Source organism: Populus trichocarpa, chromosome 5, assembly GCF_000002775.5.
Source record: "Populus trichocarpa isolate Nisqually-1 chromosome 5, P.trichocarpa_v4.1, whole genome shotgun sequence".
Classification (NCBI taxonomy): Eukaryota; Viridiplantae; Streptophyta; class Magnoliopsida; order Malpighiales; family Salicaceae; genus Populus; species Populus trichocarpa.
This window is the reverse complement of record NC_037289.2, coordinates 9,036,342-9,053,140: the sequence shown is the minus strand read 5'-3', so window position 1 is coordinate 9,053,140 and position 16,799 is coordinate 9,036,342. Positions and strand designations below refer to the sequence as shown.

Genomic DNA, 16,799 nt, shown 5'->3' with positions numbered 1-16,799 from the left:
AGTTTGTTAAACTTTGATAAGGATAAGGATTGATATTTGTTTTGTCCAAAGTTATCTTCGAAAGAAAAATTATTGTCTCATTATGAAAAGTGAAATAAGCTTGTCCAATATTATGGACAAAAATAGTTATAAGAAATTCGTACATGTAGGGGCTAAATTATAAAAGAATTGATTTAAAGACTAATTTGTACATACCATAAATTCAAGAGGAGCAAAAAAAATTACAATAAGAACTAAAATATAATTAAAAAACATAGGAATGCAAATAAATTGTTGAAAAAATCTCAAAGATCAAAATCACCCCTTTCAAAAAGTTCCCTTCATCTTGTCCAATAATATCATAAAGTGTTAAGTCTAGTTTAGAGTAATCAAGTCCATGATATTATAAAGTGTTAATAAAAATTATATAAATCATATTTTAATATCTTAGTTAATAGTTTAAGCTATTAGTTAATATGATTTTTTGATATGATATCAGAATCTTATTGATCAAACACTCACGAGTTCGAATCTTACCATTCTTATTTTATTATATAAAAATTAAGCACAAGATCACGTAAGTCTGTGCAAATTTCAAATCTAAAGGGCTTTCATTTGAAGGATTGTGTTAAAGATAATCATATAAATCATATTTTGAGATTTCACCTAACAGTTTAAATTATTGAGTGAGATGGTTTTTTGATATAAATTAACGTTTGGTATTGTGATAACGATTACTTTTCAAAATAATTTTTGCTTAGAAATATATTAAAATAATATATTTTAAATTTTTTAAAAATTTATTTATAATATCAGTATATTAATACAATCTAAAAACATTAAAAAAAAATATAAGTTTTTACCGAAGAAACACTACCTAAACTTCATTACTTTCTTTGCCTCTTATTACCATATTTGATCATGGACTTTTTTGCATTCACTGTGTTCGACGATATTATAATCTTACGATGTCCGGTTGCGTCAGAGAGCAATAAACACCAATTAAATTGAAGGGGCCCCACTTCCATCAGCTCTGTACTGTTTATGTCATTTTCACCTTAACTGAAAATAGAATCTTAATTATTAGTATTTAACGCTTGCTTAGAGAATCAATCATCCTGTACACTACAGTAAAGGGCTTGCATGAAAGTCTTTTACATTGAAAGTCTAAGCTGGACTGCTGATGATTAGGGTTACAGTGGAGGTGTTCGGTAGTTGGGAGGGTTGTAATGGTTATGGTGTAAAGTGTTTTTTTTATTTAAAAATATATTAAAATAATTTTTTTTAATTAATCTCAAAAAACATTTTAAATTTTTTAAAAATATAATTTCAATTATCTTCTCAAACACTGCCCTAGAGCTCTTGGCCTATTACCATGTATATATATATATATAGTGTGTGTGTTTGGTGCGATTATCTATCGTTGTTGTGGTCCATCCATTATTTAAATATACTGTATCAATTCGATTTGAAGCAATTCAGGTGACTTGTGCCTACATTTAATGATTGGGAATTGTCTTTTTATTCTGGGAAAATAGCTCAATAATATATGTTTTCGGGGTCCATTTCCTTACACTTTTCGGATGAAGTTTTGATCATGGCCCTAGGTAAATGGTAATTCTTCTTGTGGGTTTCTTCATTGTATTTCCTTCATAATGAGCTTAGGGTTCCATGCTCTTTTTTGCACGTTTCTAATAAACTTTGCTTATATAGTAAATTCATTGCACTGATTTAATTCTACAAGGAGAGTTGCAACATATATGATAAACAAGTAAGAGCAGGGAAATATCAACTCGGTGAAAATTTTGACTTTTCCAACACTTTTTTGCAAATAGTAGTGGTGGACAAGTAGTGTTTTCAATTACTTGAGCTAGTTTCTGCTGCATCTTGTAATTTGCTGTAGCTTTTGCTACTTTATGAGCCTGCAAGAAGGCAGTAGGGAGTAAGAAATTTTAGACCACAGAAAATTGAAGATCCAAGTAATGGGTAGTGGTTTAGTTATGAAGTTTAGAATCTCTGGAGCAGCTAGAAGTTCCAGGTAGGTTGGAAAAGCACTAACATGAATAAAGACAATTTGATGCATAATAAAGAATTAAAAAGATTTGAATAAACTATTTTTCTTTGCAAAAAAAGAGTCGGATTAGATCTCATGTAGGCTATCGAGAGACAGGATAACAAGTCTTAACAGATGGTGGTCAGGCATAGCCTTTTCAATTAAATATATATTGATGAGCAGTTCAGTGAACAGGTTGTTGGCCTAATGATCAGCTGGGAAAGTTAATTGACCACAAGAATCTGACACTTCACGAGTTTCCCATCCTCACTTTCTTGGATTATTCTATGGTCCCATATTGCCAAGAATTTAATGGCGGTGCAGAATTTGATGGACTATTATTCCCCATGGAATATATCCTCAAAGATCAGAACTCTACATTTCCAGTTTCCTGGCTTAAATGATACTGGGCAGCACTTGTATGATAACAACTAGCACGTTGACAGTAATCTTAAATGTTAGAAGCAATAATTAAATGGCGTTTAAAATCAGGGATACAAGCTGTGATGGGATTAGTTTGGTTTGATAGCTGAAAGTTAGTGGCGAATTACCTTGAGCTTGTCACCGATGCCTTAGTTGCTGTTTCCACTTGACCTGTAATTAGGGAATGGAACCCGACCAGACTCAATTTCCCTGACATCCTTGATGAGAATTTCATAGTGCCTCTCCACTTCCTCTGCAGATTTCCCACCCACAGCTTTGGCAACATTATGCCAGCGGTCAGGGGTGTCCTTGTCATACAAAGCCAGGGCCTTTTCGAATAGTTTGTTTTGCTTGGGGGTCCAAGAGGAACTACAGTTACGTGAAGAGTTGAGAGAATTGGATGCCATTAGTGAAAAAATCGAGTGCAGTCCTAGCACTTTTGAAGGTAAAGGGTGTTAACAGGTTTGGGGGTTGACTGGGAAAAAAAAAGGCAAAAAACTAGCTCAGAACCCCAATATGCTTGAATTCCACAAAAGAGAAATGAGGGTAAAGATGGTTTGTTAAGTCAAGGAAGATGACTTGGAAGAAAAGGGAAGGTATGGGAGAGGGATCACAGAGGGAGCTTCTTATAAGCAGGAAAGAGTAGTGGGGTAAAGACAGTTGGGAGAATATATCTTCCAAAAGAGCAGAATATAGCGTGACTCGTCCACTTAGGAACCACATGATGAAGCAGGACAAGGAACAGTGAGTGAGAGGGAAGAATCAGTATCAAAGGACAGGCTCTTTATTTTCTTAACCAAACAATATTCTGGGTTTTTATCATTGGCAAGTGGGATTTCCCTTTTTTTACTGGTCGGTGGATACTACCATACTAAGATCAGATGTTCCATGTAATGTAATTATAGCTGGAGCCATTTTACAACCTGTTGTCTTCTCACAATGTTATGATTACACTCCTCTTTGCTCTGCTGTTAACTGTGGCAATTCAAGACATGATCTCTCTTTTAAACGAGAAACATGGTACTTTTATGTCGTCTCCAAAGGGTACTTTGTCGAATGGAAGCTCAAGCAACTTGTGTAGGAATTCCTACCTGGAATTTCTGAGACAGAGAAGTGGAACAGATAGTTGTTTCCGATACTATGTATATATTTTCTGTCAATTAAAACCCTATGCTTGTGAATGGATTCTTTTTCATGTCCTCGTTAGCTGCTACTATTAATAGCTCTGGATGGCTTGTTGGAACAACATTTAACACCTTGTTTGGTCGCACAATCATTGGAGCTGAGCGCTGAGAACTTTCAGCAAGTAGGGCTCATTGTCCTTCTATGGGAGTGTGATAGCTGCAGTCACAATAAACATAGGTTTGACTCTCCCAGTTAGGAAGGAAAACGCCTTTCCCTGTTGTTGCTTGATTCTCAGATAATTCTATCAGTATTTGTTGCTCTAATACCTTAATACAAATGAATATTTCCAATCTAACCAGGGCCTCAGGGATGTGCGCGCGCGTGTGCGCTAGTAGATTGAGATATCACAAATTTATTTTGTGACTGTAGGAGTAGGAAGACAGACACCCTCTTGAGCTTTTCCCCTTTCCCTTTTTCTTCCCAGTTCCCTCAGGGAAAAGCCAGAGGGGGTGGGGCGGTATTTTCTTTTCAGTTTTAATGTCGATTTTGACATGATTAATATGTTTTTTTCGCCATTGTTCAAAGATTGAAAATGGTAAAGGAATTCCCTTTTCATTCTTAAAGTCGATTTTGACATCAATTTCATTTGTATTTGAAATGTAAAAAAAGTTTACAAGAATAGGCCAAATAGAAAAAACTAGATCATTACGGTATAATTTTATTTTTTTTTGGTAAAAGAAAAATTAAATTGTATGGGAGTTAACTTGATGTAACTCGGTTAACTTGACAAGTCTAAAGATAACTTGGATAATTGTAAAAAAAATATAATTGAGTAAAAAAATTCAAGACGACTTGTTTTAAAAAAAAATTATTAAGATAAAAACATATTGGATTAACCTAGGTCAACTTGTGTTAATCTGTCAAATCTGTGACCCAAATCATGAGACCGGGATAACCCCATAAAAAACAAATCAAAACCAAATATGAAACTTAATTCCCAATTAAACCAATGTTAAAGGATGAAATTAAAAACAAATCAATTAAAAAAAACCAAAAATCAAACAACTCAAGTCAACTCGAATTAACCTGTCAAAGTTACAACTCAGGTCATGTGATTGGGATAACTCCATAGAAAGCAAATCAAAACAAATTATGAAACTCAATTTCTAATCAATCTAATATTGAAAGATGAGAATGAAAAAAAAAACCAATTAAAAAAGATTTGAGTCAACCCGGGTTAATCTATCAAACTCATGACCTAGTTAATGAGACCATAATAATCTCATAGAAAGAAAAACAAAACTCTAATTCCAAATCAACTAAATGTTGAAAGATAAAATTGAGAAAAAAATCAAGTAAAAAAAAGACAAAAAAACCCGAGTTAACCCACAACTCGGGAAAAGCAAACTCAATGTTGAAGGATGAAATTAAGAAAGAAAAAAATGACCAAGTCACCCCGGATTAACTCGTAAAACTCATGACCTGTGTAATGAGACCAAGATAACTTTATAGAAAGTAAAATGAAAAACAAATTATGAAACCTAATTTTAAATCAACCAACTATTGAAAGATAAAATTGAAATAAATAAATAAATAAATAAAAATTATACATGAGTTAATCTGTTAAACTCGTGACTCAGGTCATGAAATCAGGATAACCTCATAGAAAATAAATAAAAAATGACATGAGTCAACACTGGTTAACCTATCAAACTTGCGATCAAGTTCATGAGACTATGATAACCTTATAAAAAGTAAATCAAAAAAGTTTATGAAGTCCAATTTCTCAATAAATTCAATGTTGAATGTTGAAATTAAAAAAAAATCAATCTAAAAATAAGACACAATAAAAAGACCTGAGTCTATAAAGGTTAACTTAGAAAACATGTGATCTAAATCATAAAATCGAGATAACCTTATAGAAAGCAAATAAAAATAATTAATCCAATATTTAATGATAAAATTAAAAAAAATAGTCAATTAAAAAAATACAAAAGAAAAACTCGAGTCAACCGAGTTAACTTGCCAACCCATGACACGATTTATGAGACCATGCTAATCATATATAAAATAAATCATAATAAATTATGAAGCCCAATTACCAATAAATTAAATTTTTAAGTATGAAATTAAGGAAAAGAAAATATAGATTTAGAGGGGGAAAAAGAAATAAAATATTATTGAATTAAATAATATTTTATGAAGTGATAAATAGTAAAATTACCACTTCCTTTAGTTTATACCGTATAATATTATAGATTAAGCGGAGGCAATGGACCTAAAATAAAGTTGCAATCTCTAACTTTTATTTGTCTTAAACTCTACGTCAAGTCATAAAGGATAGTTATTAATAGGATGTATTTCACTTTTAAGAAAAACAAAATATTTTAGTGGAATCAAGAGTTATAAATTTGTTTTCATTGTTTATTTCCATCATCGTGTAATCATTGTTAGCGAATATACTCTATAATAAATACATTGATTACATATAATATTGATTTTACTCATATACAATATATTTATAATTAATAAATGTTTTTTTTATCTTAAATATTCATTCATATATTTGATTAATAAATCCAATATTTGATGAATGAATCTAAAATAAAGATAAAGTTCATGAAATAAAAATGATTCGCATAGAAAATTATAAAGTTATTATAATTATGAGATTCATATTGCATTAAAGCATTGTTTATAAATGTTTCTGGTTAATATTATATTAAGACTGAACATTAATTAGAGTTGTTGAAACCGGTTCATATTATATTTCTTCTTTTATGAAAGGAAAATGTTGCTCTCATAAACTGAGATGTGAGGGATACCTGAAACTAATATGCAAGTGCTTGTTATATGACTTGTACACTGACCTAACCCGTAAGAGAATTTCATATGGAGAAATCATTTATGCATATGGAAAGACTCATGTAATAGTTATGTAAGTGATTCTTAGACTTAGATCACTAAGTTATATTATATAAAGAGTGTTATGCTTTGACCCTGACCATTTGTTATTCTAATTAAATGTAATAAACAGACAGATATTGCATATAATATAAACTATATAAATCTATTTGAGTAATCAAGAGATAATTCACCACCCTAAATGAATCAAGAAAAATATTTCATATGTTCTCAAATAGTATTGATTGTGAAATCTTTGGTCAAAGTGAAATGAGATTTGAAAAGAATTTTCAAATCTTATTCAAATAATTAATAATTATAATATTGAGAACAAAAATGATTTAATAAAGCAAATATGTTTCATGCTATAATATCTAAATTAAAACATTCTTGATGAAGGAATAATAATTAAATTAAAAAACTAGTTACTGAAAAGTTAAGTCAAACTTCTTATAACTTTTCTAGTATTTAAGGAATCATGACAGGTTGCTAGATATTGTACTTAATGTTGAAATATAAATCAATTAATTGTACTTAATGTTGAAATATAAATCAATTAATTGTTGAATAGATAATAAATTAAATTATTTAGTTTACTTAATCTTATTTTATTTAGAATTGTGATTTATATTTAGATCAACTTATTAAAGAATCTAATGGGTCACATATATAAGAACCATTGGTTATAAATTAAAATGGGATGAATAATCAATTGTGACTTGATTGTAAATAAAACTGAGGACTAGAATGTAATTAATATAAGGGATTGCAATTTTAGACGTAGAAAAAATCAAGCAGGGACTTGGTTGAATAAATTTCTAAAATTATCCTAAAATAATATATGTGATATTATTTAACAGGCAAATTAATATTTTATCATTTATATAGTTTTTAGATTTTCCTATAAATAGAATGTTATACCTTTTATTTTTAAAAATATGATAGTACAACAATATAATACAGAAACAACTAAACACAAAACAAAAAAGCTAGCACTCAAAGGTATAATAATCATTCTTTCCTAAAAGGATTTAGAAGATTTCTAACTAGTGGTTCGTGTGGATTACCATTAGAGATCAAATATTTAAATGACTTGTGATTTGCGACACCTTAACCTTGAAATAATTATTTAAAACTGAAAAAACATTTAATTTTCAAGTAATTTTTATATAAATTTGAAATAAATCTAGATCTAGCTAACAAAATTCTTACGACTCTCAAAAAAAAATTTAAAATTTATTATTTTTACTACACGTAGATGCATTGAGAAACCCAGCAATTATTTCTTTGTTTGTTTGTTTGTTCACTCTTTGTAGCTTCATCTCAGTACACTAGTGCCCACTGCCCAGTCCTCCTGCACCTTTTCGTGGCTATTAACTTGCTTCATCATCCAGCTGTTTGGTGAGTTATTGATGGGTTGGTATGTAAACCATTCAAGTTGGTTTTTCTGTCAATGTTCATTTAACTGGACCATTTTAAAATCTAAAAAGATCTTGTTCCTGATAGTTCTTATATGCCTAATCAGTTCATGTTTTCTTTTTTCTTTTTCTTTTTCTACCACAGTACACAATTTATAACTCGATGCTTCCACTTGCACCAAAATTAAATGAATTTCTTACTGGAAAGTAGAAAGTTAAAAATAAGAGAGAGAGAGAGAGAGAGCCCATCGTTATGTGAGGTATATGATCAGCTTGAGATAATAATATCTTGGCCAGATACTGAGGACCTCATTTGCCTACCAAGCAAGTTGCCTCTCGACATTTTGCAAGTGGAGCTGTCCTGTCTTGTTTCACAGCAAAGAACCAGAAATTTCTTTCTGAACCAAAGAGTACGGAAATTAGATTTCTAGCTACTTCCCCATGCTTTGTCGTATTAGGCTGTTCGTTTTAGTTGATAGCCATGTAATATTATGTTTTATATTTTCTAAAGACCATGCGCTATAAGCTATTATTTACGAGGGATAAATTCTTCCATATCTCTTACAAGGCATTGAAAAGGTCAGCAAATGGCATTGAACGTACCGGATGTTTGAACTCCATGCCTTTTACGAGCGTTGTAGGGCATTTCAAATGTCCAGCAGGTTTATTTTATATATATATATATACTTGCCACGAGTTTCTATGGCAGCTATTATTTCTTATAGACACTGTCAAGGGAATCTCTATATATTATGTTTGAACTCCTAATCGACCTGCATGAAAGAAAATCCCACGGAATATTTTCTTTTCTTTTCTTTTCAAGTCCCGTGGAGCACGTTTTGATTTCCAAATTTGAACCTCGCATTTGGAAAGGTGTTAATAAGGTGGTGATAAAGGTTTTGTGAGTGTAAGACGTCTCCACAGTCACACAGATCGAGCTAGCCTTTAGAGAACATGTGATTGCTAACGCTGGAGCTCTTGCTTACGGGTCGCAAATGAAGAGATTGCATAATTAAGCAGGCGAAGTGCAAACCACTTTTCTTGAGAATCTTTGAAAGAGAGCAATTGGCCAAAAACATAATACTACTGATGCCTGAATCTGCTTCTGGCAAACACAAGGATCTTCAGTGATCTAGTTTCCCAGCTATAAGCTTACAGGGATGTGAGGAGTAGATACCTACAGGGTAGACTTTAGAGTACTGGGCGTATCTATTGTAGTCTATGGATTGGACAAATTAAATACTGTGATTACGTGAAATAGCAAGCAAACCATATAAGCTCCAAGAGATAGAAGATGTGTGGCTTGCATTATCCGGATAAGATACGATGCATATACTTGTGATCTTGACCATAGCTTCCAGGGCTTCTGTTCTGAATGTTTGGTCGTGCACTCTAATCTCTAGTCTGGTTTCTGTCTTGTAGCCTTCGGTGAAAGATCATGTGGGGCAGGGAATTTTCACAGTTACATCAACTTTCTAGCTGCACACCCCTGGTCTTAAAGCCTCTATATTCTTCTATTTTCTTATAGTCATTATAAAACAATTATGAATCATGAATTTCAACCCTTTTTTTATTTATTTAAATAAGTTGAGAGGCACGACTTGAACTTGAGATCGGCATATTCCATTATTTGGAGGCGAGTTCCATTTAACCAAATACACACGTTGCTAATTCCAAGTTTATTTGTGAAATGTATGTGCAGTTAATAATACCAGTTTGTAATGATTCTGTGTATTGCTAATCCGCAGAGCCTGATCGATAGTGTTATAAGCCTAGGAGCTCTATCTCCTCATCATATGTTGATGTGTTATGATATATTTCTTTAATCTAGTGATTACATTGTTTGCAATTACGGTAAATATTATTTTTAAAGTATTTTTTGTTTAAAAATATATTAAAATAATATTTTTTTTATTTTTAACATCAGCACATCAAAATACCATACAAATTATTGATTTGCTATCCCAACAAAATTAGTTTATTTTATATGCTTTAAGAGGAGTGTTAAATAAAATGTTATTTTACCATTTCTCTTGCAGAAATATTATCCCTACATGTCTTGTAAAAATACTAAAATATTATTTATTATAATAGTATTTTTTCCAGTAGTTTTTTTATTTTGATTTTTTTAAAATTTATTTTTTTAAAATAATTATATATAAATATATTAAAATATAATTGGCTCTTCTAAATAATTTTTTAAATATGCATAAAAAAGAAGAAGTTATATTTACATTATTTAAAAAACTATTTTATCAATTTGAATTTTCTAAATAAGATTTACCACTGGAGATGCTCTTACAAGTATATGCATTTTCCTCTTGGCCCTTTGTTTAAGGAAAAACTAATACTGATAGGATGTGAACTGTGAAGGCTTGGGTTCAGAGATGTTCTCATAGGTCTATGTCCAGATGCAACAGGCTGGGTTTGTAAATTTAACTTGTTTATTCTGGTGAATGAATCGTTATTAAATTTATTTACACTTAATATCCTTGTTAGATGTTTTTAATAATAAAATAAAATTATTTATTGGGTTTATCTAATTAAAATTTAATTTTTGGGTTGGTTTTTTTGAGAAATTTTATGGTGCTTTATGCATTTAGTGACATTTTATTAATTATTTTTTAATCCTATTAATTTATCATGTCATCCTTCCATATAAAAAAAATATAAAAAAAATATATTCTCATCATCCCTCTAACTCCCAATCTCTAAAAATTAATTAAAAAATTATAATTCATAATGACCGGTGCTTTTTAAAAATATTTTTTATTTAAAAATATATTAAATTAAATTTTTTAATTTTTATTTATTTACGACATTAACACTTTAAAATTATCAAAACATTATTAAAAAAATATTAATTTAATATTTTTTTCAAGTAAAACATTCTTTTAAACACAAACAAAAAAACAATAATAGCTATTGCAATCCTTAAACTCTCACTAAAGCTACTATTCACCTCAAGAGTCTATCTGGCCTTTTAGAGCTTGTTTGACAGTGTAATTGCGGGTGTTTTTTAAATAACTTTTCGTGCCAAAATACATGTCAATGATGTTTTTTCATTTTTTAAAAATTATTTTTGACATCAGCACATCAAAACGATCCAAAATATACAAACCATATTAAATTTTAGCAAAAAAAATAGTTCAAATTTTTTGAGAACACGGATTGAACCGCGTTCCCAAACGTTCCCTTACACACCACACCGTAAGGTAAAACACAAACCATTGTAAATTCTTAACAAATAGTTGCTTTCAAATTCTCCTAGAAATTGAGAGCACTTGTTCTGTTAAATCCAATACAACTATTACACATCAATTATGATTATATGAAATAATAATGGGTTTTTGTTTTTCTACAAAATGGGTACTGTTTTAGATTTTATCAATGGAAGAATCCAAGTTAAGAATAAAAAAGTTACGAATATGGTGAAAGATCGAGGGATACTAAAAGCAGAAGATTACAAAGCAGAAAGATACTATGGTCTTTGTCTTTTTGGTTGAATCTCAAAGAGTAAATTTTTTACTCTATGCACTACCAGAAAATTGATAAATACAAACAAAAATATCGAGGGAATATTTCCGTTGGTAAATTTTCGAGAGATTTTACCAACGGAAATATTCCCTCGGTATATACCGAGGGAATTACCGTGGGAAAAAAAATTAAAACAAAGCAAAAAAAATGATGACGTGTCATTTTTACCAACGGATTTACCGACGGAACAAATTCCGTCGGTAAATTTGTTGGTAAATTGTGAACACTGTTCATCATGTTAATTACAAAAGGAATCACCGACGGAAAATTCTGTCAATATTTTCCAGAGAGTAAATCACTGACGAATTGAAAAGTCGTCGATGTTATTTGGTGGTTTTCTAAAAAAATTCAATTAATTTAAAATTTTCATTTAAATATTACAGACGGAATCACCGACGGATTGAAAAATAGTCAGTAATTTTTTGGCGGTTCCTGAAAAAATTTTACGAAATTGAAAATTTAAATTAAATATTACCGATGGAATTACCGACGGAATAATTAAAAAATATTAATATTTAATTATCCGTCGGTAAATCCGTCGGTAAAGCGTCCCAATAAAAAGCCTGAATGCCCTTATTTCACAAGAGACAGACCCGTTTCTTATTCTTCTTCTTCTTCTTCTTCTTCTTCTTCTTCTTCTTCACTATATGTAAAAAACATCATTAAGGTATGTCTTCTTCTTCTTCTTCACTTTATGTAAAAAACATCATTTCTTATCTATTTCTTTCTCTTCTTTTCTCTCCTCATCTCCTTCTCTTTTCCTCCATGCTTGGGTATGTCTTCTTCTTCTTTCTTCTTTTATCCTCTTAGTTTTTTTTTTTTAATTAATATGCTTAATGAAATTTTTTTTCTCTCCTTAGCTTCACTTGCAACTACATTAAGGTAAGATTTTTCTTTTTTCTTCTTTTTTCATGATTTTTTTCACTATATTTGTTTTTTATTTTATTTTTAATTGTTTTTGTTCTTAATAATTGTATAAATGTTGTTGTGAGATTTTTTTTTCATATGAGATCAATTTTTAGTAGATTTATTTATAGGATTTTTAAATTTTTAGCAATTGCAACTTCATTTTTTTCATATGAATTAATTTTTTAGTTGAATTTATTTTTTTATTTTATTTATTTGTTGCAAATTTTTTTGAATTGATTTTCTTATTCTTTTTTCCAAGCATTTTGAGTATATATTATACAGTGTTAATTTATGTTAATTTAATTATTTTATAATTTTATAAAATGAATTTTTTTTAAAATGTTTTTCAATAATTACCGACGGAATTACCGGCGGAAATTCCGTCGGTAAATCCCTCGGTAATTCCGTTGGTAATAAAAAAATTATTACCGACGCGTCTGTTCCGTCAGTAAATCCGTCGGTAATTCTATTACCAACGGATTTACCGACGGACAAAACATTACCGACGAACGATTCACCGACGGATCATTTCCGTCTTTGATTCCGTCGGTAATATAATTACCGATGGAATATGTGTCTTACACCGACGGAAAAATTCCGTCGGTAAAACTGTTAAATCTTGTAGTGATGGTCTACAAAAACTTCGTAAAATTTCAAAGAGTAAATCTTTTACTGTGGAGGAAAATTTACAGAGACAGGGTGTCGAGGGGATTAAAAATATTAAAAAAATAACTAGGATGTAATTAATTATACCTTAAACATCATAAATTTCTTAATGTTTTAAGTGTGATAGCTAAGATAAGTTATATTTACCATTGAAGATAGTTATTTGATATTATATCAAAGTTTTACTGATTTAGGGTCTATTTGTTTTGCATAAAATATTTTATAGAAAAATATTTTCTAGATTTTTCCATGTTTGTTTCTGAAAAATATTTTTATATGTTTGTTTCTCGTAAAGTATTTTATAAAAAAAACTGGTCAATAATAATATTTTATAATCAACCTTCAAACTTGGTTTATTTGTTGAAAAATACTTTTAACTCATGAAGTTCCGTGAAATATTTAAAAAATATTACTTCACTTACAATATCATCTAACTATTTCAACAACCACCGGTCCACTACCGTCTTCTCCTTCAACACCACTTGCCTGTATTTCCATTAAATATTAGTACTGATGAGTGCGTGCGTGCGTGCATGCATATTGAAAATAATAATGAACTTTAGGTGATCGAGGGAAAACTAGAAGTAACAATCTCCTAGAGTTTATTGTATGTTTGTGGCTCGCTGAAGTGGAGAGGAACAAAAGTAATGACATTAAAAAGAATTTTCAATCAAGGTCAACAAAGGACAGTGAAAGATGAATGTAAATGTTTCACAAATTACCAATGAAATGTTGGTTCAAATTTTTGAGAGTTTATTGCTTGGGGATTAATTCTAGATGTTCAAGCAATAGAAGGGACTGCAGAAACCAGTGATGCGCAGACACACGGGCAAGCAAATAAGAACAAGAGATTAATAATTAGCGAGTGATAACAATGGCTTTCCATGGCTTGCTTGCAAATTCATGAATGACAGTGTTTATGTTTCCTGAAATGTCAATAAAATAAATTAGGCTTTCAATTCTGCTTCTTGAAAAAATATAGCCTTAGTAAAATGGTTTGCATTGCTTTATGATCTATGATAGAAAAATGACCAAATTCAATAAGATTATCAAACCTTTGATGCTAAACATGGCTGCAATCTTCATTTTCATTGCCTGGCAATCTCTTCTTTTCCATGGATGTTATATTTCCATTACAATGAAGCACATTGCATCTCCAACTATTTTTGGCATCTATTTACTTTACTTTTATCTCCACGTGTGATCTGCAAGCAGCCTAAAGTTGCCCGTGGCCAAGCCGCGGACAAGTAATCTAGTTACTTTCTACTACGTGTTTCGGTTACTTAACACTAATTATGCTGTAGATATTTCAGCTCGATCTTAACTTTTTTCCCCGTGTTGCAAAGTCTTCGAGGCAGACCCACACCCGAAGTCAAATCACTTTTCCTTGACCAAGAACTTGAACACTTCCGTGTCAACATTGTCAAGAAAATGTAAAAAAAAAAAAAAAACTGGCAAGGATATAACATGGTGTGGTGGTGTAGTTACCTGTATATGATTTGACATGAAAGGAATCCATATTAATCGAAAGGCTCCACGATGAAAAATTGCAGGATAAAACTAAACTAGACCTTAATTCAATTATATTAATCATAAAGATCGCCAATCCATTTGTTTCACGAAGAATAAGGAAGGAAGTTGCTTCGTCTCAGCTTACTTAACAAAAACCTAAATCTCCTCGTCGAATTATTGTACACCTGGACATATAATATTATTTATTGTAATAATATAATAATGAAATTATTTACTCTTCAATTATAAAATTATTAAACTAGGTATACAATACGGTTTTTTATCGTGATTTAATTGTTATTTTTTAATTATGTAAGGAGATATTAGTTTTTTTTTCCGCAAACTAAAATAATTTTATTACCCCTAAAATAAAAAAAAATTAAAACTTATATCTAGAGACTTTTTAGTCCTTTTAATATTTTTATACAGTAAAATAATTTAATTACTTTTAAAGATAAAATCTTCTAAACTTTTTTTCAAGACCTTTTTTATCCTTTTTTTTTGGTTTTTTTTTTGTTAATATCACGTTGACTTAGGAGTATTTTTGTATTTCAATAAATATTAAATATTATTAAAAAAAATTATCAGGCGACCAAACACCACTTTTTATGCCAACATTTGAATTGTCTCGATGTACCTTCCGTGATGAGGTGGGGCATGTGGCCAATGAGGCTCTTGTTTGGTGTCGACAACTCTTTTTCCTCATTCATTACTCTTTTCTCCTCATTTTTTGAGCTCGTCCCTTCAAAAATCCAAAACAATCATTTAATTTGTTATTCCTTTGGATTTGATTCATATTCTTTTAATTAATATTTATTTTATTTGGAATAATTTATAAAATTAGAATTCATTTAATTTCACCCCCTTTAAATTTTTTTATCTTTCAAATTTGATCTCCATTCTTTTAATTGCTATTTATTTTATTTGAGATAATTTTTTAAATTGATCTTTTTTCTTATAATTTCATCCACCTTAATTTTTTTCCTATCAAATTTGATTCTTATTTTTATTGCTATTTTTTTCATTTTGATAATTTTTTTAGATTTTTTTATTTCATCCTTCAATATTAAATAGATTGGAAATTTAAGCTTTTTGATTGAGCTTGAGTTTAGAATTTCACGGGTTTCTTAATTTTTTTTTTCTTTTTTAAACTTATTTTTTTAGTTTTATTTTTCAACATTTATTCAATTGAAGATTGAGCTATGTTATTTTTCTTCTTTCTATTAAATTTTTAATTAATTTTAAAATTGACCCATGTTATCTCAATTCTTTTTATTTGTTGTTTTTTGTTAAATTTGATTTGGTAAATTTTTAAAATTAATATTTTTTTTAGAATTATTTTTTTTCAATTCCATCTTTCAAGGTTGATGTTTTTTGATATTGGACTTCATGATTTTCTTCAATTTCCTTTCTATTTGTTTATCCTTGTTCCATCACTTAGATGACGAGTTTGACGGATTAGCTTAGGTTGACTTGGATTTTTTAGGATCGTTTTTAAAAGACTTAATATGTGTAACATTTTATTCTTCAACATTGAATTGGTTTAGAATTGAGCATCATAATCTTTTCTGATTTGTCTTCTATTGAGTTATCTCATTCACATGATTCAGGTAGCAGAGTTTACTTGGCTTGCTCGGTTTGTTAGTTGTTTTTTTTTTGTTTTTTTTAATTATTATTTTTTAATTTCATCATTTTACATTTGATTTGTTTGAAATTGAACTTTGGTTTTTTTTTTTTGCTTTTTATTGTCTTATCTCGGTCCACATGACCTGACTTGCATATGTGGCTTGCTCATTTAAGTTGATTCAAATTGTTTTTTTTTTTTCAATTTTTTTCAATTTTTTTCTCCTTTCCTTTTTCATTTGATTGGCTGGAATCTTAACTTTGTTGTTTTTTTCATTTCGGTGACAATTCTTTTTTTTTTTGCAGGTTTCCATGATTATTTTTTGTTTGAATTGGTCCATTTACTGTCATTGTTTGTTCTTTTATTATCTGATTAGATTATACCTATTTTTTTTGATTGGTTAGGTCTACATCTCAAGTTATTATTATTTTTTTTAAAATACACTTGCATCGTTCGAGCATCTTTTCATTAACTGAAAAAGAAAATGTTATGGTACGAGCATGGTGCAAACCCATAAACCTAGTTTCTATTATTTAATTGGTATTATGTCTTATTTTTTGGTTTTTATTTAAAATTATGAAAATAGCTCTAGGAATTTAGAAATAAAGAATAATGATGGAAGACCTAACAATCAAAGTCATAGGTGATA

General features: G+C 29.8%; 1 protein-coding gene across 1 annotated transcript; it reads right to left on the bottom strand.

Moving 5' to 3' along the window:
* Positions 1-1,667: 1,667 nt before the first annotated feature.
* On the bottom strand, positions 1,668-3,120 carry LOC18099269 (protein RADIALIS-like 3). The gene is made up of 2 exons (XM_006383124.3): positions 2,584-3,120; positions 1,668-1,901 (listed from the first exon to the last, which is right to left on the bottom strand). The coding sequence occupies exon 1, from the start codon at positions 2,860-2,862 to the stop codon at positions 2,605-2,607; it is 258 nt and encodes an 85-aa protein (XP_006383186.1). The 5' UTR covers positions 2,863-3,120; the 3' UTR covers positions 1,668-1,901; positions 2,584-2,604.
* Between the last annotated feature and the right edge of the window lie 13,679 nt (positions 3,121-16,799).

Coding starts and splice junctions, on each gene's coding strand:
- LOC18099269 (XM_006383124.3), bottom strand. CDS start 2,862: ATGGCATCCAATTCTCTCAACTCTTCACGTAACTGTAGTTCCTCTTGG.